At 45.2% G+C, this 20,076-nt stretch overlaps 9 protein-coding genes across 9 annotated transcripts; 1 reads left to right on the top strand and 8 right to left on the bottom strand. All coding sequences in view use genetic code 12, as the record gives it.

The window, feature by feature from the left end:
* Nucleotides 1-432: 432 nt before the first annotated feature.
* PGUG_04829 (uncharacterized protein) lies at nt 433-2,718 on the bottom strand (the record flags this gene model as incomplete). The annotated part of the gene is made up of 1 exon (XM_001482824.1): nt 433-2,718. The coding sequence occupies one exon, from the start codon at nt 2,716-2,718 to the stop codon at nt 433-435; it is 2,286 nt and encodes a 761-aa protein (XP_001482874.2).
* Nucleotides 2,719-2,825: 107 nt separating this feature from the next.
* CWH41 (Cwh41p) lies at nt 2,826-5,291 on the top strand (the record flags this gene model as incomplete). The annotated part of the gene is made up of 1 exon (XM_001482825.1): nt 2,826-5,291. One exon carries the CDS (start codon nt 2,826-2,828, stop codon nt 5,289-5,291), a length of 2,466 nt encoding a protein of 821 aa, XP_001482875.2.
* Nucleotides 5,292-5,974: 683 nt separating this feature from the next.
* On the bottom strand, nt 5,975-7,714 carry PGUG_04831 (uncharacterized protein; the record flags this gene model as incomplete). Its single annotated transcript, XM_001482826.1, has 1 exon — nt 5,975-7,714. The coding sequence occupies one exon, from the start codon at nt 7,712-7,714 to the stop codon at nt 5,975-5,977; it is 1,740 nt and encodes a 579-aa protein (XP_001482876.2).
* A 192-nt stretch (nt 7,715-7,906) lies between these two features.
* On the bottom strand, nt 7,907-8,695 carry RPS4A (40S ribosomal protein eS4; the record flags this gene model as incomplete). Its single annotated transcript, XM_001482827.1, has 1 exon — nt 7,907-8,695. One exon carries the CDS (start codon nt 8,693-8,695, stop codon nt 7,907-7,909), a length of 789 nt encoding a protein of 262 aa, XP_001482877.1.
* Nucleotides 8,696-9,012: 317 nt separating this feature from the next.
* Nucleotides 9,013-10,980, bottom strand: GYP5 (Gyp5p; the record flags this gene model as incomplete). Its single annotated transcript, XM_001482828.1, has 1 exon — nt 9,013-10,980. The coding sequence occupies one exon, from the start codon at nt 10,978-10,980 to the stop codon at nt 9,013-9,015; it is 1,968 nt and encodes a 655-aa protein (XP_001482878.2).
* Nucleotides 10,981-11,048: 68 nt separating this feature from the next.
* PGUG_04834 (uncharacterized protein) lies at nt 11,049-12,224 on the bottom strand (the record flags this gene model as incomplete). Its single annotated transcript, XM_001482829.1, has 1 exon — nt 11,049-12,224. The coding sequence occupies one exon, from the start codon at nt 12,222-12,224 to the stop codon at nt 11,049-11,051; it is 1,176 nt and encodes a 391-aa protein (XP_001482879.2).
* Nucleotides 12,225-12,395: 171 nt separating this feature from the next.
* On the bottom strand, nt 12,396-13,508 carry GAL4 (galactose-responsive transcription factor; the record flags this gene model as incomplete). Its single annotated transcript, XM_001482830.1, has 1 exon — nt 12,396-13,508. The coding sequence occupies one exon, from the start codon at nt 13,506-13,508 to the stop codon at nt 12,396-12,398; it is 1,113 nt and encodes a 370-aa protein (XP_001482880.2).
* A 1,377-nt stretch (nt 13,509-14,885) lies between these two features.
* UBC15 (Ubc15p) lies at nt 14,886-15,353 on the bottom strand (the record flags this gene model as incomplete). The annotated part of the gene is made up of 1 exon (XM_001482831.1): nt 14,886-15,353. One exon carries the CDS (start codon nt 15,351-15,353, stop codon nt 14,886-14,888), a length of 468 nt encoding a protein of 155 aa, XP_001482881.2.
* Nucleotides 15,354-15,417: 64 nt separating this feature from the next.
* Nucleotides 15,418-18,948, bottom strand: SGS1 (ATP-dependent DNA helicase; the record flags this gene model as incomplete). Its single annotated transcript, XM_001482832.1, has 1 exon — nt 15,418-18,948. The coding sequence occupies one exon, from the start codon at nt 18,946-18,948 to the stop codon at nt 15,418-15,420; it is 3,531 nt and encodes a 1,176-aa protein (XP_001482882.2).
* Nucleotides 18,949-20,076: the final 1,128 nt, after the last annotated feature.

Genomic DNA, 20,076 nt, shown 5'->3' on the forward strand with positions numbered 1-20,076 from the left:
AACTTATGTTCTTCAAGATTCCGACGGCCAGGTCCACGATACACACTCGGTGTCCGCTGGGTTAGATTACCCTGGTGTTGGTCCCGAATTGGCTTACTGGAAGAGTACTGGAAGAGCCGAGTTTATTGCAGCTACCGATGCCCCAGGCACTTCAAGGATTTAAATTACTTTCTCAGTTGGAGGGTATTATTCCTGCTCTTGAATCGTCGCATGCGATTTACGGTGCGGTTGAAAGAGCCAAGAAAATGCCAAAGGGAACACATATGGTCGTCAACCTTTCCGGTAGGGGAGACAAGGACGTTCAAAGTGTCGCTGAAGTTTTGCCCAAATTGGGCCCAAAGATTGACTGGGACTTGCGTTTTGAAGAGGACCCCTTCTAAGTAAACTACGAGAAACTAGTAAATTAGTTTTTTTTTGTTGAATCTAAATAGTTTATGCAAATCCTCCTTTTCTTTTCTTTCGTTGACTTCTCTGGCTGCCCTGCGACATCTTGTGACGTCTCTGTGATCTGTGAGCTTGTGACTGAGTTTGAGAGTTCAATTGAGTGCCTTGTGATAGAGGAGCAAATAGTGATGATTGTGACTGACTGCTGTTGATGTTGATGGTAGGCATGATCACAGAGGGCTCAATGTCAGGCTGCGTAGTGACATCAGCAACAACAATTCCCGATTCCCAGTCACCTAATATGGACTTCACCTCATCGCTTGCTTCTTGAATCACTTCCTTGAATTTTTCTTCATATGCTTGATTCGTGCTCGAATGCTTGGCCCTGTAGATACTGCAGCCCAATTCCAATGTGGTCCTATTGAGAATCTCTGGAGTAACTGAGCCTAGATTCTGCTCTTTGCCATAGTATTGCCTCAACGAATTGAGCCGATTTCGTAGCAGGTCTTCGCTTTCTCGTGATAACTCAAACTGTTTCAGTTTGAAATATTCACCCAATTGTTCGATCATCGAATCAAACTCGTCAATGTCTCGCACATTTGTAGGTGGATTCTCAGATATATCAAGTAATGAGCAACTTCCATTTGCCTCGTTACGAAGCAGGTTCTCATCAAAAGCCAGTGCCCATTCGCCTATTTTCAGCGCAAATTCTTGAATTGCAGTGCTATCAGATGAAGTGGTTTTAACCTTAGACAGCATCTGTTCGACTAATTTTTTCCAATCTTTGGCAGACATATGTCGGCAAAACCCTTTACCAGTCTCCACAGGTGTGCCTGACCTGCTCCATAGTCCGTCAGTCACGACAGTATCTCCTAGCTTTATAATTTTTGTGGTACTCAAGAATCTAAAATGGAGTCCAAAGTCAGTGTGAAGTTCAAACATTCCAAAAATCTTGCTGCTGGAATTGTCGATGGGAAATACATGCAATTGAAGCACATTATCTCGAGCTTCATGGTTATAGCTGCTTAATGAGCGGATATAATATGGGGATCGTAAGCTGTAGGGCAAGCCGCTTTTGAGGCCAAAAGTGTATAAGAAATAAAGCGGTGCCTTTTGTGAAAAAATAATGCAAATAAATGTTGTGGAGTCCACGGAACACACGTTTAACTTCCAGGAAGGATCTCGTTCGTCTAGGAAGTGTTTATAGGAAATGAGTCTCTTCAATGTACCATCGTTCTCGAACCAAATGAGCTCTCGAGACGTGAGCATGAATGAGTATTTCAGGTCTGCTGGGGCTCTTTGAAAGTCGAGGATACTGGACCAGGTGTTGGAGGTCATTAATCTTGAACATTGGGATGGTGGTCCTATAGTACATTGAGTCAAAGAGGACCTTGAGAATACAAACATCACTTCAGGTGCAAAGAAGCATATCTTTTTCCAGTGAGAAAGTTCTTGCACGTTATCAATAAACGATTCAGAAGCAGAGATGTTGACTCGTTTTGGATCAGATTTTCCATTGGGACAGAAATTCCACACTCCAAAATGTCCCTTAACATCCACGAGAGCTACTTGCTTTGGGTCCCATGGATTGAAACAGGCATCAGCAAAAGATTCCTGGTTGAGACTAGAGCTTTTGACTTGTCCCAAGAGCTCTAGGTAGATACCAGAGCGATGCAGAGAGGACTGAAACGGCTGAACAACGTAGACTCGGGAAAACGTTCGAATGAGAAGACTACCTGCGACATTGGAACAAGCAACTTGCTTTATGGGCTCGGAAAAAGTAAGCTGGAATGGAACGTCAAAGTGTGGCGAGGATAGTTGGATCTCTTGTTCAGAATCAATGCAAGAAACTTTCATAATAGATAAGTTTAGCACGGTTCCAACTTCACCAGAAACGTAAGCTATGCCCGTAGATGTAGAAGTGTTTGAGCGAGATCTTAGCGGAAATATACAGAAACGAGGCCCAATGGTCGGATCATAAGCAATGGTGGATGTAAGTGAGCCAGATTCTATGAGATACGATTTTAGGATATCTTGAGGAATGTACAAATTTTCGAGCGGATCCGACAGAAGATCGTTGAATATGGTTGAGTTGAGATCGAAGTCGCTTGTTTGTGGTTCAACTACGGTACGCAAGGACCCCTTGACGGGTTTTAGGCTGGGGAAGGTTTCGTTTGATGCCAGAACGCCAATAATTTCATCACTATCGATGCCATTATCAAGGCTTGGAAACTCGACTTGCGGCAGTCGTCGTCCTTCTTGGGTTCGTATTATGCCGTTTCCACGTACACCATAGCCGACTTGGGCACCTAGGCCATATTTGGATGGCCACATGGTGGTGGAAACGAAGGCGAGTATATGGGATCACTGTAGGTGAAGTTGAAGCGCGCGATGAGATTTTCCCCAGAAATTGTTTCTGACCAAGTTGCACTTTTGTAGTAATGAGACTCTTGTTGCCACTTTTGCTTTTTGTGGCGCTGGTGTGGCCAGGAGTCAGAGCAGAATTCTATTTTGATATGGATGAGCTGATCCGGTTGGGGAGTTTTGATGAAAATCAACCTGGTGATGTCGAACCCATGTCTAACCGGTCGTTGCTTTGGGGCCCTTACCGGTCTGCCCTTTACTTCGGAGTGAGACCACGTATCCCACGGTCGTTGCTTTCGGGGTTAATGTGGTATAACATTGATGGTTATGGTGGAGTGGGCAGTATTAGGCACTTCTACGAGCAAGGTGACAAGATGGGAAAAGCCAATTGGATTCGCTACGACCCGAGATTTGGAGGAACTCAGGTGATAGAGGACTTGGAGTGCCACATAACTCTCCACATTGACTTTGTAAAAAGTCTGGATGGACTTTCGTGGGCTACTAAAGTGAGAGCTATTCCTCACGATGGGTTTGAGAATGTCAAAACGGCTTTCGTATGGTACTCCGGTCTTGAGGGAGAAACAGATACAGCAGACCCATTTGCGCCTTCAAGGAATGGAGTAATCAACTTGGATACCCCTAAGAATTCTAAAGGTTACACAGGAACAATTACTCTTTCTGGAGGCTCCGAAGACCTAGGCTTGTTCGAGCTATCGATAAACGATGGTCCTTCTACCAATAAGCATCCCAAGACTTCCAAGCTCGTGGACAAAGAATTGAATCCAAGAAAAACTCACCATATCAGCATGATAGTCCCAGACGATAGCGTTTGGATGGCTCGTGATATATTCATCACCATGCTTCAGGAATCCGTACAAGAACTTGTGGAACGTTTCGGCACTCTCGATGGAATTCCCCCCGAGCAGGCGTACGTATTGAGGGATATGCACAAGTTTGAAGGCAATCTTCATCTCGTTCAAAAGATGTACCAGGGAGCTTGTGAGTTCGATGTTGTATTCAATAACGCTGAGACTCCAGAAGCAGAGAAAATCACCTTTGATAATTTGAAGGAAAAAATTGTTGAAATGAGCTTTAAGGTGAACTCGAAATTCGACAAGCATTTCAAGTTGAAACCACCATTTGACAAAGATCAAGGCTACAAAGAATTTGCCCAGGAAATAGTTTCAGGCTTGCTTGGAGGCATCACATACATGTACGGCGATCACCTTGTTGATCGTGATACTGTTCTCGAAGAGGATTCTTTTGAGAACCTCAAATTGCAAGGCTCATTAGAGGGACCACACGAGCTTTTTACCTTGGTTCCATCTCGCCCTTTTTTCCCTCGAGGATTTTTGTGGGACGAGGGTTTCCACGTACTACCATTACTTGACTACGACTCGGATCTTGTGTTGGATATTTTGCAGTCTTGGTTCAAATTGATCGACGATGAAGGCTGGATTGCAAGGGAACAAATATTAGGACCGGAAGCGAGATCTCGGGTTCCCGAAGAATTTCAGGTCCAGAGCCCTCAGATAGTTAATCCACCTACTCTTATGTTGGCATTTACTTATTTGTTATCCCACTTTGATAGTGCTGGCGATGTTAACGAGCCTCAAAATGTGGACGGGTCATTCTACTCTGAGCCGGGCCAAGTGATAATGAACCACCCGGAGTTACTTGCATCTTACACTAAAGACATCTACCCAAAATTGAGAACCCACTTCCTTTGGTTCAGAAGAACCCAGCAAGGTTATATCGAGGAGTTTGATCGTGGACAAAACCCTGAGGGCTACAGATGGAGAGGACGTACTTTGACCCATAGTTTAGCTAGTGGCTTGGACGACTATCCTCGTGCTCTCCCAGCAGATGTTGCTGAATTGAACGTCGATTTACTCTCTTGGGTGGGAGTAATGACGATGTCCATGATTCAAATGGCTACAATTTTGGACTTGGAAGATGACCGGGCCGAGTACGAGAGGATTTACAAAGATATCACGGAAAATTTGGATCATCTTCACTGGTCTTCGGAGGAAAAAACCTATTGCGATGTCAGTCTCGACGAAGACGAAGAGAATGTCAAAGTATGCTACAAAGGTTATATTTCGTTGTTCCCATTCATAACGAAGATGATTCCACCATCAGACACAGAAAAACTCTCGAGTATTGTCGATCTCATAAAAGACCCAGAAGAACTCTGGTCAGAATATGGAATCAGGTCTCTTTCGAAATCCAGCGACCTTTATCGCACCGGCGAAAATTACTGGCGCTCGCCTATATGGATGAATATCAACTACCTTGTTCTCGACGCTTTGAAGCATTACCACAAGGCTTCAAATGACGCCAAATTAAGCGACACTCTTGCAGCCACTTATAAGAAGCTTCGTGAGAACTTGGTTAGGAACGTTTACAAAGAATGGAAAAGAACAGGTTTTGTGTGGGAACAGTACGATGATATCTCAGGGACGGCACAGAGAGCGAAAAATTTCTTGGGCTGGACCTCATCTGTCGTTTTGATGATGACAATGGACCAAGAACTCATATAGACCATATACTAGCTAGCTGCCTTGTATGCAGTTTTGTTCACCACCGCTCATCTCAACTTCGTGCCGAGAGGTGCAATCATGAATCAGGATCCATGTACGTATGAAAGCGTGGTGTAGCCCAGAATGGGGCCGTTTCTAACTCAGTGCAACAAGTAGAACCCTTTTTGAAAGCGGTTTTGACGTCATTGGACCTTCAGTACCAATCTCCAACGTCGTCGTATCCATCGGTCGAAGCGTATGCCACTCAATTTGCCAAGCAAATAAAGACCCAGTCGGCCGTTATAATTAATGGGAAACCCATAAGTCCAGGATCTACCAACGCCAAGCTAGAATTTCAGAAAAAATGGCTCACAACACCTTTAACTACACACCAACTCAACAGCTATGATTGTCATATTATTCCTGGTACGGGTACCATGGTAATAAATGCCAGTGGCAAGGTTAGGTTTGACGAGAGTGGGCGGAACAAGTTGGGGGAGACTCCGGATTTGGTGCAAACGCCGTCTTCGAATAATAGGACTCGGCCAGAATGGGGTGCTTGGTATGGGTTCAATTTGAATATGGTTGTAGATGAGACCATGATGCAAAATGTTGAGGAGGTTGTAAATACGTTCAACTACAGGTTTACGTTCAAGCCGGAGGACTCGGTCATACAGTTCTAGCTAGAGCATAAATGTATAATATTAGAGATCGTTGTGTTGAACAAACTTGTCTAAAAGTTCACCCAAGTAGATTCCAGAGTAGAACTTGACTTCTTCCTCGGAATGGCCCAATTCGTTCAAAGCCCACTGCACGTTGGGCGTGATGAAATTGTAGAACACAACGTCTACCTTAGGGTCGTTTTTGCTTTCTTCGTCTAATTCAATGGACTGGACCACATTGGGTACAGGAAAGTTAACCACTGGTTTGTGAGGAGTATCGTCTCCCAGCGAGCCAAAATCATCGTGAGTAACATACCCTTTCGCTAGGTGGCCCTCAAGCTTGGGCAAGGTGAAGATATCCTGTCTTTTTTCAGTGAGTGAAGAAAACCGCTGATGCGCCGGTAAGAGCAATTGGCCAAGAATATACGATTTTTCGTTCAACTTGTCTGCTATTTGCACAGCAATACTCCTTGGCACCGAGATAAAGACCCAGTCGTTCTCAAACGGAGAAACAGTGTATCTTGTGTCCAAAGTATAAGGGCCTTTGTACATGTCGTATCGCACAGAACCGGTATTGATGATAATTATTCTTGAGCTATGTTCTTTTCTGTCGGCCGGTAGCGTGGGAAGCACTCTCTCAGATAAGAGCTTGAAGATACTGTGGGGATGGTCAATTGGAACGTAGTCCATGTAGTAATTATTGTGGATGGTACCCAATCTTGGCGAGTCCAATCCAAGCAGTTGACGCAAAGATTGAAGTTGCGAGGAAACGTTTTTGCCATCTGAGGTCTTTTTACTTCTGCCAGAATGATACTCAAACGATTCTCGGTTAAAATCAATGTACGATCTCGAAAAGACCTGCTTCATGGACTCGACCGAGCCGTCTGAGGAAGCGGTTAAATTGATACTGGCGAACCCCACAGTCTCACAAAACCGACCACTTTGAAGCGCTGTCAGGTTTTCGTCAAGAACTGTGAAATCACGAATGTGGGAGTGTCCTCCAAAATACTGGATTTTTATGGACGGGAAGTATTGGCGCAATTTAGCATGCAAAACGAAGAGCTCCTTCCATTGGTGCGAGATGGGGATATGTCCAAACACAACGAGAACATCCACTTTGTCTGCGTATTCCTCGAGAAGAGAAACAAACCAGGATTCGTGGATAACTTTTGCAATTGGCTTGACGAATGTGCCGTCATTGAAGCGATTAAAATCGAACAAAAAGGAGAGTGCAAGCACTCTAATCTCTTGTATGGGTGTCACAAAGTACCGGTAGCGGTTCCCCAACGGCACAAGAGATCCGTTGTGTGCTTTGACGTGAACATTTGTACTCACGTATTTTTCCCCAAATTTCGAGAGCACTTGTTCAAATTCCATCTTTGAGTTTTTCCACTCGTAGAGTTCATGGTTTCCCAACGTGACCAAATCGTAGTCTTGTTTCATGAAAATCGGCATAGACTCTTTCCCGTTGGGAGACGTCAAGTCAGACAATCCATTTCCATCATGACGATCACCAGTATCGACAATGAGAAGATCCTGACCATTTTCCGCCAATTTCTCTCTCATATGGGCACCAAAAGACACAAAGTCTCCCCAATCAGCATCGTAAACCCTTTGGTTTCTGTGACCCGAATACCAACCATGAGTATCGGTGGTGTGGAGAAAGTTCAAATCTCCATATTTCAAGGGTCTTTTGTTTGAAGCGAATGGTTTGGTGTGGTGAAATTGCAAGCAGAGCAAGACAAAGAGTAGCCCTGCGAGCCCCACAGCTGCGCGAGACATAGAAGAAAGAAAAAGAGTACGAGGATAAATGAGAATTGAGTCGCACTTTAGTGGTTACAGTCGCGATAAGCGGCTATAGACGGAGGAAATGAGAAATGAAGAATTTGAGCAAAACATGAAAAATTAAGTAAAATAGAGAAAGAACCAACATGAAAGATTCGCCTCTTTATTATAGCATGTATTACGAGTATCTTACAAACCTTGTTGAGCTCTTCTTCTGTCTCTCTCCTCGGAGATAGAGAGTTTGATACCCTTACCCTTTGGCAACGAAACCCATGGCTTACCAGCCTCGGTACCGATGACGAAAACGTTGGTCAATCTGGTGACGAAAGTGTTCTCCAAGGAATCCTTAATGTGCACCAAGTCGAAACCTCCCTCGTGCTTTTCTCTGTGAGTGATAACACCAACACGTCCCAAGTTACGACCACCGGTAACCATAACCAAAGCACCAGTGTCAAACTTGATAAAGTCAGAAATCTTTCCGGATTCCAAGTCGATCTTGACGGTGTCGTTGGCTCTGATCAAAGGATCAGGGTATCTGAGGGTTCTACCGTCGTGGGTAACAACGTATGGAATACCTCTCTTACCCAATTGAACCTTCTTGACCTTACCCAACTTGTAGGAAGCCTCTTCAGCGGTGATTCTGTGGACAGCAAATCTACCCTTGACATCGTACACCAATCTGAAGTGCTCGTTGGTAGCCTCCAAGGTGATGACATCCATGAAACCAGCTGGGAAAGTGGAGTCGGTTCTGACCTTACCGTCAACCTTGACGTGCTCTTGCATCAAAATAGCCTTGACTTCTCTACCGTTCAAGGCGTACTTGAGTCTGTTTCTCAAGAACACAACCAAAGGCAAAGACTCTCTCAACTTGTGAGGACCAGCCGATGGTCTTGGGGCATAGGTGCCGGACAACTTGTCCAACATCCAGTGGGATGGAGCTGCCAATCTCTTAAGGTGCTTCTTTGGTCCTCTAGCCATTGTGTAGTGAAGAGTGAGAAGGTGAAAAATTTCATGATGGGTCGCGGGTGCGAGCCCTAAGCGGGATCACGTGCGCGACCATCAACAATACCAATGTGAATGGCTGCTACCAAAGTGCAAGAAACCATGAAAGCAAGCAAGAACCAAGGACTATGTTCAGTTTCTGCTTTAAAAGAAGCTTCTTTCTATCTTTTGAGAAAGTTCTCTTTCAAAAATTTGCAACAAGTATTTTCAGCACCTGTATAGATGTGGATCCTACAGAACCTGGAGACATTGAATATCTCTTCGACGATCTTTCCAGAAGTTATTCTCTTTTCCTATCGCTGCCACCACCGCTTCTTTCCCAATTTCTCCAGCAACTCTTCATCTTGGACCGTCAAAGTTTCCAACTGTTCTTCCAACTCTGTACATTTTTCAATTTCTTGAGCATTTACTTGCAACAACCGCTGGATTTCCTCTTCTATGTTCTGGGGTATTGCTGGGGATTTAAGAGCATCTAGTGTAGATTCCGAAGACGAAACAGATGGTGCTTTCATTTTAGCCTCTAGTTCTTCTAAATCGGCTCGCAATTGCGTTATAGCTTTCTGGAGATCGTCGTTTTCCGACTCGATTTCTGGAATCATTACCTTGGTATCGACCATTTTCTGAACAATATCAACATGGTCCCGATTTAAAACCGAAAACTGGTGTTCGAGGGCCTTGATATCATGGCGCAAGCGGCCGTTTTCATGACGAAGCTCGTCGATTTCTTCAGCCCTGTGCTTCTCGCTGGCGTAAATTGCATCGAACTCTCTCTCAAACTGAGCCAAATCAACCATACTGACTTTGATAGCCATGGCATCTTCCACCATAGAATCGAGATTGTAGTACGAAGAAGATGATCCCTGGCGCTTGCGCAAAGAGAACCGCCGCTCGTCCACAAACTCATCGTTGACATACCGGTTGAACAAATGGTCTTTCAAGAACTCAAGGAGCTTGTCAAACTTGAGCGACAACAATTTGTTTTCATTTTGAAGCATCAAATTGACTGCGAATTTCAACAGCGCTTCAATGCCATGAGTAATGACAATATCGTAGATCCGCAACACTATTTCCAACGGGAACTTGTAAGCAAAGAACGTGAGGAACCATTGTGATGCATACATGGAAGATTTTATACCTTGTTTCACCAAATGGTTATAAAGTAACGGTGAGTTCTGTTCCAAGAGCCTATCGAATTGGTAGAGTTGGCGATGCAATCCACGCATATCCGGGCAGAAAAGGTCGCGGAGCCTATAATCTTTCATCATTGTCACCAAGAGACAGAAACATTCGGAGTCGGTCATGTTCATTATCAATGGAACAGCCACGAATATCATGCCTTGGGTGTACCCAACATCAGGATCGAATAGAGAATAAGCCTTTATGACATTGTAGAGATCCTCTCCTTTGCTGACAGCGTCTACAGCAGTGTAAAATGAGGTTCGAGTGAGGTCTCTCTTGATGGCCTTTTCATGAATGGAAGTTTCGCTCTTTAAGGTAAGATAAAATTCCTCGAGTTCGTAGTTCTTGGACTGTGCCACAAGCTGCCACACGATTCCCCGTACTTCCTTTGGAATACCAGCGGCAATTTTGGAGTGGAGAGCGTGAGAATTGTTCTGAACTACAGACTCATAGTCATTAACCACATTGGCCCAGAACTCCCAGTCAATTTGGTAGTCGTGCTCAAGGGCCCCGACCGTCGTACGGATGTCGTTGAAGGTCTTTCGGATGTTCTGGGTGGCAGAACGTATCAGGGTTTGAACTTGTGACGACTTGTTGTTGAACCCGGCGTTCAATTGGTTCAATTTTGACTGGAGCAAATCGTCCGTAACCACGTATTCCGGTTCCAGCGTGTTCTCGGTGGCACCAATTGAAGCCTGGGCCAAGATTTCAGGGTCTACAGACGCCAAATTACGCAAAATTTGTCGGGACGGAACCGGCGGCCGGCCATCAGATGGTTCCAAATTGGCATTTTTTTCGACTTTTGCTTCATTTTCTGCTTGCTGGTGGTGTTGAGCGGGTATATCAGTGTCTGAAGCACCCGAATCTCGCGTTTCAATGTCTGGAATCACCGTAATTTCGTCGTTACTTTCGTTATCTTCGTCATTCTCATTTTTATTTGTGGTGCTATTTGTCTCAGAAACATCATACGAAACGTCTGGGTTGTTCTCGCCGTTATCTAGCACAGGGTCTTCATTCTGATCGTAATTGGAACTCGTTTCCGAGCCGGCAAAGCCTCCAGGCATATTATCGGCTGAATCCATAAGTTGATTTTGGCGCGAATTCGTAAGAAAAACACAACTACATGTAGTACGTTAAATCAATATTCATATTATGCGCTAACCCAATAATATTCGTCACTTTCATTATCACTTATCCTGACCCCTTGGCCGGTTTCCATGGCAGATGGCCGAACCACATTTTCAAAGCTCAATGGCTCGGCAAGCTCCTCTGAAAATACATCAGAAGAAGCCAGCGACATGGAGGACGAACCAAACGTGCTCAAGATGTCAGAGTCCGTCACCGTGGGCGAGTCGTCCACAGCGTACCTGAGCGAGGAGTCCTCATAAATAATGCCGCCTTGGATGTTTTTGTCCCGCAAGAGCGACTCGAGCTGCAATCTATCACAGTTGGGGAAATGCACCCGGATCACGTTCTTGTTGACGAGGTATTTTATGGGCAATTCACCAAGATCAAACAACCTCGTCAAGTCCAGCTTCAACTCGGCCAACTGTCTTTCGAAATTCTGGAGGTTTTCCATCACTTCCAGCAACACTTCGTCGGTCAAAAACGTCGCGGACGGGATGGTGAGATGTGCATTAATGGGGAAGTCAACGTAGCATCCCTGCGACACATACGTTTCGTCTTTGGACTCTGTGGCTAACCGGAGCGCAGTTTCGTGGTGCTGTGGGCTCAAGGAAAGATTGAGTCGAATCAGCGAAGGAACAATTTTGGCCATTCGTGGGTCTACAGCGGCCCGCGAGGCGTTGCGTACAATCACCTTGGTGGGATGGAAAGGTTTAGTGTGGTCATCTGGGTGCTTGCATCCATCTTCTCTCAATTCGTACAACAGACGAACACCCATGCCCAAGTTGCGTGCAGGCTGCTGGTTGAGGAATCTGGCTCTCAATTGGTTCTGGAGGTGGTTATGGGTGAAATGGTCGCGAAATCCGCCCCAGCGGTTGATTTGGCGAAAAGGTTTTGTTTGGTAGCTTTTGAAGAATTTCAAGTGGATGTTTAAAAACCGAAATTTGAACGGCCGGATGTGTGCACGCCCATTGAAGTTGTAGGGACAAGTAGAGAAATGTCTGCGGAACTCACGACAAAGAGTCCAAGACCGGTTTCGAACCGGAACAGCAACGGGGACCGGCACCGGATTTCTATTGCCGAATTTTTGGTGTTGTTTGCGGCGAAGTTCACGGGAGATTTCTCTAGCCAACTCATCTAGCGCCTTTTTTATGCGCTGGGTGACGTTCCGCCCACTAAATAGTAGGAGCGCTAAGCTCATGAATGAGGGATGTTGTAGTTGATAAAAGGGGGCCGAAACGGGATTGGGTCAGGCTGGTGCGCGCACGAAAAAAATGGGAGTATATGCAGGATCAATCAAACTGTCTTGTGCGAGACTCCATAGCGAACTTGGTTTCGGGGGGTGGCGGTTACGTTAGCATTCTTGTATTGTTTATTCTACGCCGTCAATCATAGGAGCGTCCATCACCTCGTCGAAAATGGTGTGGTAGTCGGGCGAATCACATGTGGAGGGCGGCTCGAGCGCCGTCATTGTCAAGCCGAAATCGGCCCGTTTACTGGTATTGCTTTTTTGTCGTTTTATAGGTTTGCAGTCAATGTCATGGTAGTCGTAGTCCCCGTAGGAGTTGAGAGAAAGGAGCGATGAAGGCGACGTGAGGGTGGTGTTGGAAGGGGAAAACGACGTCGTGGACTTGGGTTTTGTTTCGTCCCACAGGGGCAGCCGCAGTGATTGCAGAGCCGAATTGGTGGCCTTCATATCGGTCATTTGAGGAGAAACGTATTGAAAGTTGCTTTCGGCCGAGATGTTGTTGAGAAGAAAATCGTCCATGATTTCTTGCTTGATTTTAACCGTATCGATATCTCCTTCTCGTTCGGGTCTAGACCCATCAAACGAGTCACATACCGAGCCGTTTTCGTTGGAAAAAATCGAGTTGGAAGGCGAATGTGCCAACGATGCCGCGGCTGTATCCGCAACTGCCCCGGTCGACGGGATCGCAACTGGACGGGCAGAGACCGCCGGGGCCCTACCACTGTCTCCGTAAGTTGCTGCCAATACTTCTTTGCAAGGCCGCAACTTGGTAATCCATTCGTTGGTTCCACATTGGAGTATGCGATCGATACCTCCCAATTGACCCATCACCTGCAGCGGCAACAAATACCGAAGCATATCCAGGAGTTGCCGCGACTGATTTTCCACCATTGTCATGTTTGCTCTGGTTAAAGGCGACCGTACCGTGCGGGGACTGTAGCAGCAATCCCACCCATGTTGTGCACACTTTGTGCACTGGGGGAATTCTTTGGAACATTTGAGTTTGCGTTTGCGACAAGAATCGCAAGCTTGTTCCACAGCATGGTCTTCTGGGTTGTGCGAATACCCTCGTTCTGACAAGCTGCCGACACCAGGGCCAGTGTTTGTGTTACTTGGATTAGTGTTTGGCTTGGTATAATTTGTGTTAGTGTTTGTGTTTGTGCTTGTGGTTGCGCAAGAACCTGGATCCGAGGAGGACTGGGGGTCAAGAACAGGGGATATAGGTTCTTGCTTCATGGAGTGTAACAGCAAGATGTGTCAATAGCAATGGAAGGGACCGAGAAAATTGAAGTTTGTAATTTAGGTATTTGGAATAAAAAACTAGTTTGACGAAACGTCGCCGAAATTCGCTGAATAAATTACAGCGGAACTGGCGATGCCCAGCTGCACTCCTCACCAAAAATGGGATTTCGGACTCGGAGTGGGAGGGGGTTTAGTGTGCAGGAGGTGGTTGAATTTAAGGTTTTTGGGGAAAAGTTGGTGGGCGTTCTGCGCCGAGTTTTTTGGAATTTTACAAATCATGGATCGAGTGGCGGGCGGGCTGCCTTATATAGTGAGGTTTGCCCTCGGTTTTGACGTCCGCTTCGTTGTGGTAAACCGACCACATCATCACCGGTCTCAAAGTCGCATGTTGACGTAGTTATGCAAGCACGTGCGGCGTGCGCCATCTCGCAGGTGAATCATGATCGCAACCGAGCCCCTCGGATGATGCGGATACGGGCAGCGACGTTTAGTTGGGGTCCTACAGTCGCAACTTAAGTTGCTGTTGCTGCACACTCTCCCCGGATTGGTGGTTACTGACGCAACTTATCACATCAAATTTCCGGCCGTCGCTTGGCGAATTTAGTTCATGCACCTGCATACAGACAACAAATAAAACCGGTACCGGAAAACATCAGCTGTTGCAATCGAAGCAAATCTTATCTACATCACGATATCTATCTCTACAGATCTTTTCTACATTTGATTTCTTTTTTAAAAATCCGTCTAGTTTTCTGCGTTTTAAATGTGAATGAAAATTTTTTGTTGGCCGAGTGGGGTTATCGCTGCGTTTGGTTGGCGGTATTCTTTGCAGGGTAACCGACGGAGAATTCGTCGACAAACAAACCTGCACAATGGATGAGGGGTATGTCTGTATGCCGGTCACTGAAGTTGGCGGACGGCTCGGTTGCGAGCGTGGGTGCCGCCAGCCGTGTCACGTGACATGCTCACCAATTTGCAGCCGAGAAATGAAAGAGAAAGAATACCAATGGGGGTCAATTCGGAAAAGAGAACAAGTGATAAAAAAGACAAAAGTGAAAAAAAATTATTTCTGGTGAAAAATTTCAATTTGAATTCGAGAAGTAAGTCAGTTTGATTCTACTAGCTACTTTAAACCTTGCTCGACAACAAATTGTAACTAAATATTTGGCACAGTTTATCTGAGCTTTACAGCCATCCAGCTTAAGATTATTGATACCTTACCATTACCTGGTACCTTTATTATGGAACCTTATTAGCTGGTTATACTTTAGCACTGGTGCCTTTATTCTGTACCTTACTCTGGTACTTTCGTTGCAAGCATTTTAAGGATTGAGTATGTAGAGTCCCAACTTTATTTATATCGCTCAATTCTCATACATTATCATCATGGAAAACAAACCGGCTCCGTTTTGGGTCTATTGGAGCATTCTTGATGTACCGCTCATCGTCAGGAGGCCGCGAGTTGTTTGTATTGTGCACGAGCATCGAGTGTATGCTGAGTAAAATCGACTCAATCAGGCATGCTGGAGTCCAATCTTCGCCAAGAAGATTAAGGCAAATGTGCCCATTGGAATAAATATGTGGATGGATGGGAATGGCATCGTTTTGGTCTTGAACCACAAACTTGACCAGTGGAGAGTCAACAGGATAATCTTTGGTTACAATGATCAGGAGTTTGTAAAGATCACCACTGGGATAAAGGTCATTGTCAGCTACCAGAATTCCAAACAAAAATTGTTTCAAGTCCTCCTCATTCGAAAGAAGCTGTACCCCAGGAATGGGGTCTTCACAGAGCAGTTTGTGCTCCTTAAGTAATCGGCGATGGTACGGATGGGACATTGAAATTGTTGCGGTTCGTGGTGGTTGGATGAATTTTATACCGTCGTGCGGCGCTTGACAAGCACTATAAGGGCATACTTCGAAACTGGGTTTTCGGTACTTGGGACCTTCTTTGGCTTGGTTTGTGCACACGGTTCGACTTTTGTCCACGACTGCTTTGGGAGGTACTACTTTGAGATGATTTTCCGCCGTTTTTTTCTCTTTTGATTGCAGCCAATGCTTTCTTGAAATGCACAAAATCTTGTGCCTGGTCTTTGGTGATGCCGCCTACCTTGAGAAAGTCCTTTTTTGATGTTGGAAGTAGTAGCACCATCTCTTTCAACGAGGCATTTGAAATCGTCAAGTTGAGATTGTCTCGGATCGAAGAAAGCTTGTTGAAATGTGGATCGCAATTGATATCTTGTCGCAACAGAGCTTGCCTTTCAGCAATTTCACGAGCACTCACAAACGATTCCGTAAGAGATCCTGCTCTGATACTTGTCTGGACCTGCTCTGTGAACACCAATTTCACCCGTTTTTGTCCGCTGGTCACCATAGAAGCCGCTCTACCTACACGAACATAATTGGATGCGAATCCAGCTCGCATCACAGAATACTCTTCAAGACAATTTTCTGAAAGAAGATGGAAAAAAATCCGCTCGATTTCAAGCTTGTCCAAGGTTTTTCCCTTTCCATGGTAAGGGCTTCGATTGTAACCCGGTTTCGTGATTTTGCTGCTGTTCAGTCCTTTAAATATATCCTGACAAAGAAGTACCGTCACCTTATCTCTTTGAATTTCCAGCACCAACAGGATAATATCCTTGGCAAATAAAGTGATATCTCGTTCCACCGACGTCACCGTATCGGAATTGGCACAATTGTCACATTTTTTGGAACATTGAAGTGGATCAAAATGTTCATTGAAATAGTGCAAAACCTGTTTTCTTCGACAATCAGTAGTGTTCTCACAATATTGAACCACTTGCCTCAACTTGTTGAGATGGTTCTCTCTGCTTTCCCGATCCAAATCGCTGTCTCGCTGGATCATACTTTGTAAAGACCTGGCATCTTTATAGGAGTAAAACATAATACATTCACTGGGTTTACCATCTCTTCCAGCACGCCCTGTTTCTTGATAGTAACCTTCAAGAGAGCGAGGGATGAATAAATGGATCACAAACCTGACATCGGGCTTGTCAATTCCCATACCAAAGGCAATTGTAGCACAGATGATTTTGACACTTCCATCCTGCCATTTTTTCTGGATATCAAACCTTTCAGTTGGTCCCATTCCAGCATGATAAAACGAGGTTTTCAACCCCCACATGTTGAGCTTTTCTGAAGTTTGTTCACACAGCTGTTTCGAATGACAATAAATGATCCCCGTATTATGAGCGTATTTTGCAACAATATAGTCTCGAATCCATTCGAGGTAATTTCCATTTTTCCGCTTGATTTCGTAAAAAAGATTTGTTCTGTTGAAACTCTGCTTGAGTAAAACGGGCTCGGTCATGTTAAGATGATGAATAATGTCCATACGCACTTTTTCATTGGCAGTGGCAGTAAGAGCCATAAGTGGAATATTTGGATACTGCTGTTTAAACATGTTCATTCCCTTATAATCAGGCCGAAAGTCATGTCCCCAAGAACTCACACAATGAGCTTCATCCACAACTATTCTTGCGAGTTGTTGATTGCTGTTCAACCTGGAAATGATATTCTGGATTTGCAGTGAGGCATTGACCATCTCAGGAGAAAGATACACCAAATCTAGCTGTCCAGATCTGAAAAGTTCCACCGTTTGTTTGCGCTCCGAAGCCGTTCCTTTAGAACTCACCATGCCAGCACGGATATTTTTATCTAATAGATGTTGAACTTGGTCTTGCATCAACGAAATTAACGGCGAGATCACTATTGTAGTGCCTCGAGTTCGCCCAGAAGTGACTAAAGCCGGAAGCTGGTAACAGAGCGACTTACCTCCACCGGTTGGCATCAACACAAAGGTATCTTTGCCTTGCAACGTTGCAGTTACAGCCTCAAGTTGGTTGGGACGAAACGACAGAAGATTGAAAGTTGATTGGAGAATCGAGTAAACTTCCTTAATGAACGGTTCTGATCCTGGAGGAAGCTTTTTTCCAGCTGTCGCCTGGGCAGCTGGTACTGGAAAAATGGAATCTGGAATAGCACACAAATCCTCATCAGAAAAGTCGAGATCCGACTCAAGATCAGAAAGAACCGTCGACAGTACTGGGTTAATTTGAGCGGGCAATACCGGTTTTTTGGAAGCTGCAACAGGATTTTTAGTAGGTGCCATAGGTTCAGATTTGATGGGAGGAATGGGCACCAAATCGTCTTCTTCTCCACTACTGATCTCGATGACATCGTGATCTTGTAGTTCTCTTTCTTCGTTGAGTTGAACCGTAAAGTCTTCTATCTCTTCCAAATCACTGTTATCAGAAATCTCATCTACCAAGGCAACATTTTGTGAATCCTCTTCAGTGACCTGAGTGGGATTATTAGACTCACGATAAGTTCCATCGACCAGAACTTCATCGTCATCAATGAAGCTTTCCAAGTCACTATAGTTGTCGTCGACTTCAGACGAGTACAAACCGTCCATGGTTCTTTCACCAAAGTTGTCTTCTTCGTCCGAACCGGCACGATTAGAAGGGCCGTTTAAAGGTGAATCCAGCACGTTTAAAGGGGAACGATCATTATGGGGAAAATTTTGGTCATTTCGAGGGTAGTTCTGTCCATTGCGAGGAAAATTATGTCCATTTGGAGGGTAATTTTGATCATTTGTGTGTTCAGCTCGAGCTTCGTATCGCATTCGCTGAACAACTTCACGAGCTTCCACCAAGTTTTGTTGGTGCTGGTCATGTCGAGGCCGCTCAATTTCCCTTGCTTCATCAGCCATACGTCCCATTTCGTCTTCAGAAAACTGAGAGCAAAAATCGATTTGCTCATAGGCTTTTTCAGGTTGATCTGAAGACTCATTTATTCGAGTCGACGAAGCAAGTTCCGCAAGCGATGACTCCAAAGCCAGGGCTTGTGGCTCGTAAACAGTCTTAATATACTTCTCCTTGTCGTCCTGAGAAATTGACGAAGACTCAACGATCGAGAGTTTGTTTTTCAACAACGAAATTAATTTGGTTTGAAGACCAATATATTTCTGTAAATTTCCAGCTCCAGGCTGGGAGGAATGGCTCAGGAGTCGCGACCGTTGCGAAGTCTTTATGGGGATATCTCGATTTGTATCCATTGGCTTTAAAGGTTGAAAGTTGGATGAAAAAGTGGAGTTTTCACCATGTTCGATTCCCATTTTGGGACGTTTATTTGTCATTTCTGCACTTTCAGAAGCTCTTTTTGTACTACCGGGAACCTTGTCACCAACCAATACACTGTGGGTGCTCTGATACGTCGAAGAAGGCACGGAAGACCGGATCGAAGAAGTCGGATCTTGTGGAGTGGTCGGAATGATTGGATAATTCGGTCGAGTTGACGAGCTTGGAGAGTCCAAATCGCGTCGAAAAAGAACACCAGCGGTGTCACGCAGTGGAATATGCGGCAGCAGGCGTTGAAACCATGCCATATGGACCTGGAAGTTGTTGGCCATCGATGGTATGAAGTATAAACGGAACGCGCGATGAATACAGGATCACGTGTATAGTCACGTGCGACAGCATGTGACTGAAACGGATTCCACACGTGACTAGGGGTTAAGCTCGTGCGGCTGCCGAGTCGGAGTCAACAGTTGACGCAACCCCGCCGCAGCAGCAACAGGAGGAGAGATATGAGGAGAAGGAGGGGAAAACCAGATGCAGATATTGCGAAAAAGGGGTCGGAATTAGGCATTGCAACCACAGAAAATCGACCCGGCCCACCCGGACCGGATTTCAACTTCTCCGCTATCTTGTCAAAATCTCCATTGTAATGCCAAGCGCCATGACAAAACCGGAAATACCTCCTATCTTTGCGACCGTTCCGGAAACTACCGGTTGTGTGAGGTGAGGGGAAGTGGCTCCGCCCGTCACGTGACTCGGAGTCGACCAAAACCGAAATTACAGTCGAATGAATGAGATTCGAGTGGTACGATCATCAACCGGTGGTGTACATGCTACCGCATGAAAATGAATGATTTCCGACCATTTTTCCCCCCGCATATATGCAGCCTAACCACCCGCGCTGTTTGCAACCGCGCACAGTTGCTTGTCGGGGCCCAACGCCTGCATCCCCGCCTCCCAACACCGTCTCCTCACCTGAGTTCCGAATCGGAACATTTGTGCGCGGCGATGATATAAGTGGTGCGACTGCCGTTGGCAGCATCTTGTTTTTATACACAAAAAGCTATCGCTAATAAGTTAAGCTAACCAGCTAGTAAACAAGAAGCTAGGCTAAGAAGTTCAAACAGCCAAGTACTAACAAGCTAATAGCTAACTAACTATAAAGCTAAACTAGACGCTAATTACTACAAGTGAAAGCTACTAAAATTAGCGTATTTTCACACAACGTGTCAACCATATAATAGAGTGACGAACCACTTTCTTATCAACTTCTAGTCTAAATTTTTAGTCTAAAGTTAACCGGAAGTTTGTTTGCCTTCCCTCAAGCCGAATTTTGGTTATCTGTCTCGGACCTTAGAACTGGTGTACCGGGTGTTGTATTTTTCCGAGCCATCGCTCCATCCTAAGAATGACTGCGTTCCAACCCGCCGATAAAAACGGTCTTTTGTTGGACTTGTGGA

Source organism: Meyerozyma guilliermondii, genomic scaffold, assembly GCF_000149425.1.
Source record: "Meyerozyma guilliermondii ATCC 6260 scaffold_6 genomic scaffold, whole genome shotgun sequence".
NCBI classification, from domain to species: domain Eukaryota; kingdom Fungi; phylum Ascomycota; class Pichiomycetes; order Serinales; family Debaryomycetaceae; genus Meyerozyma; species Meyerozyma guilliermondii.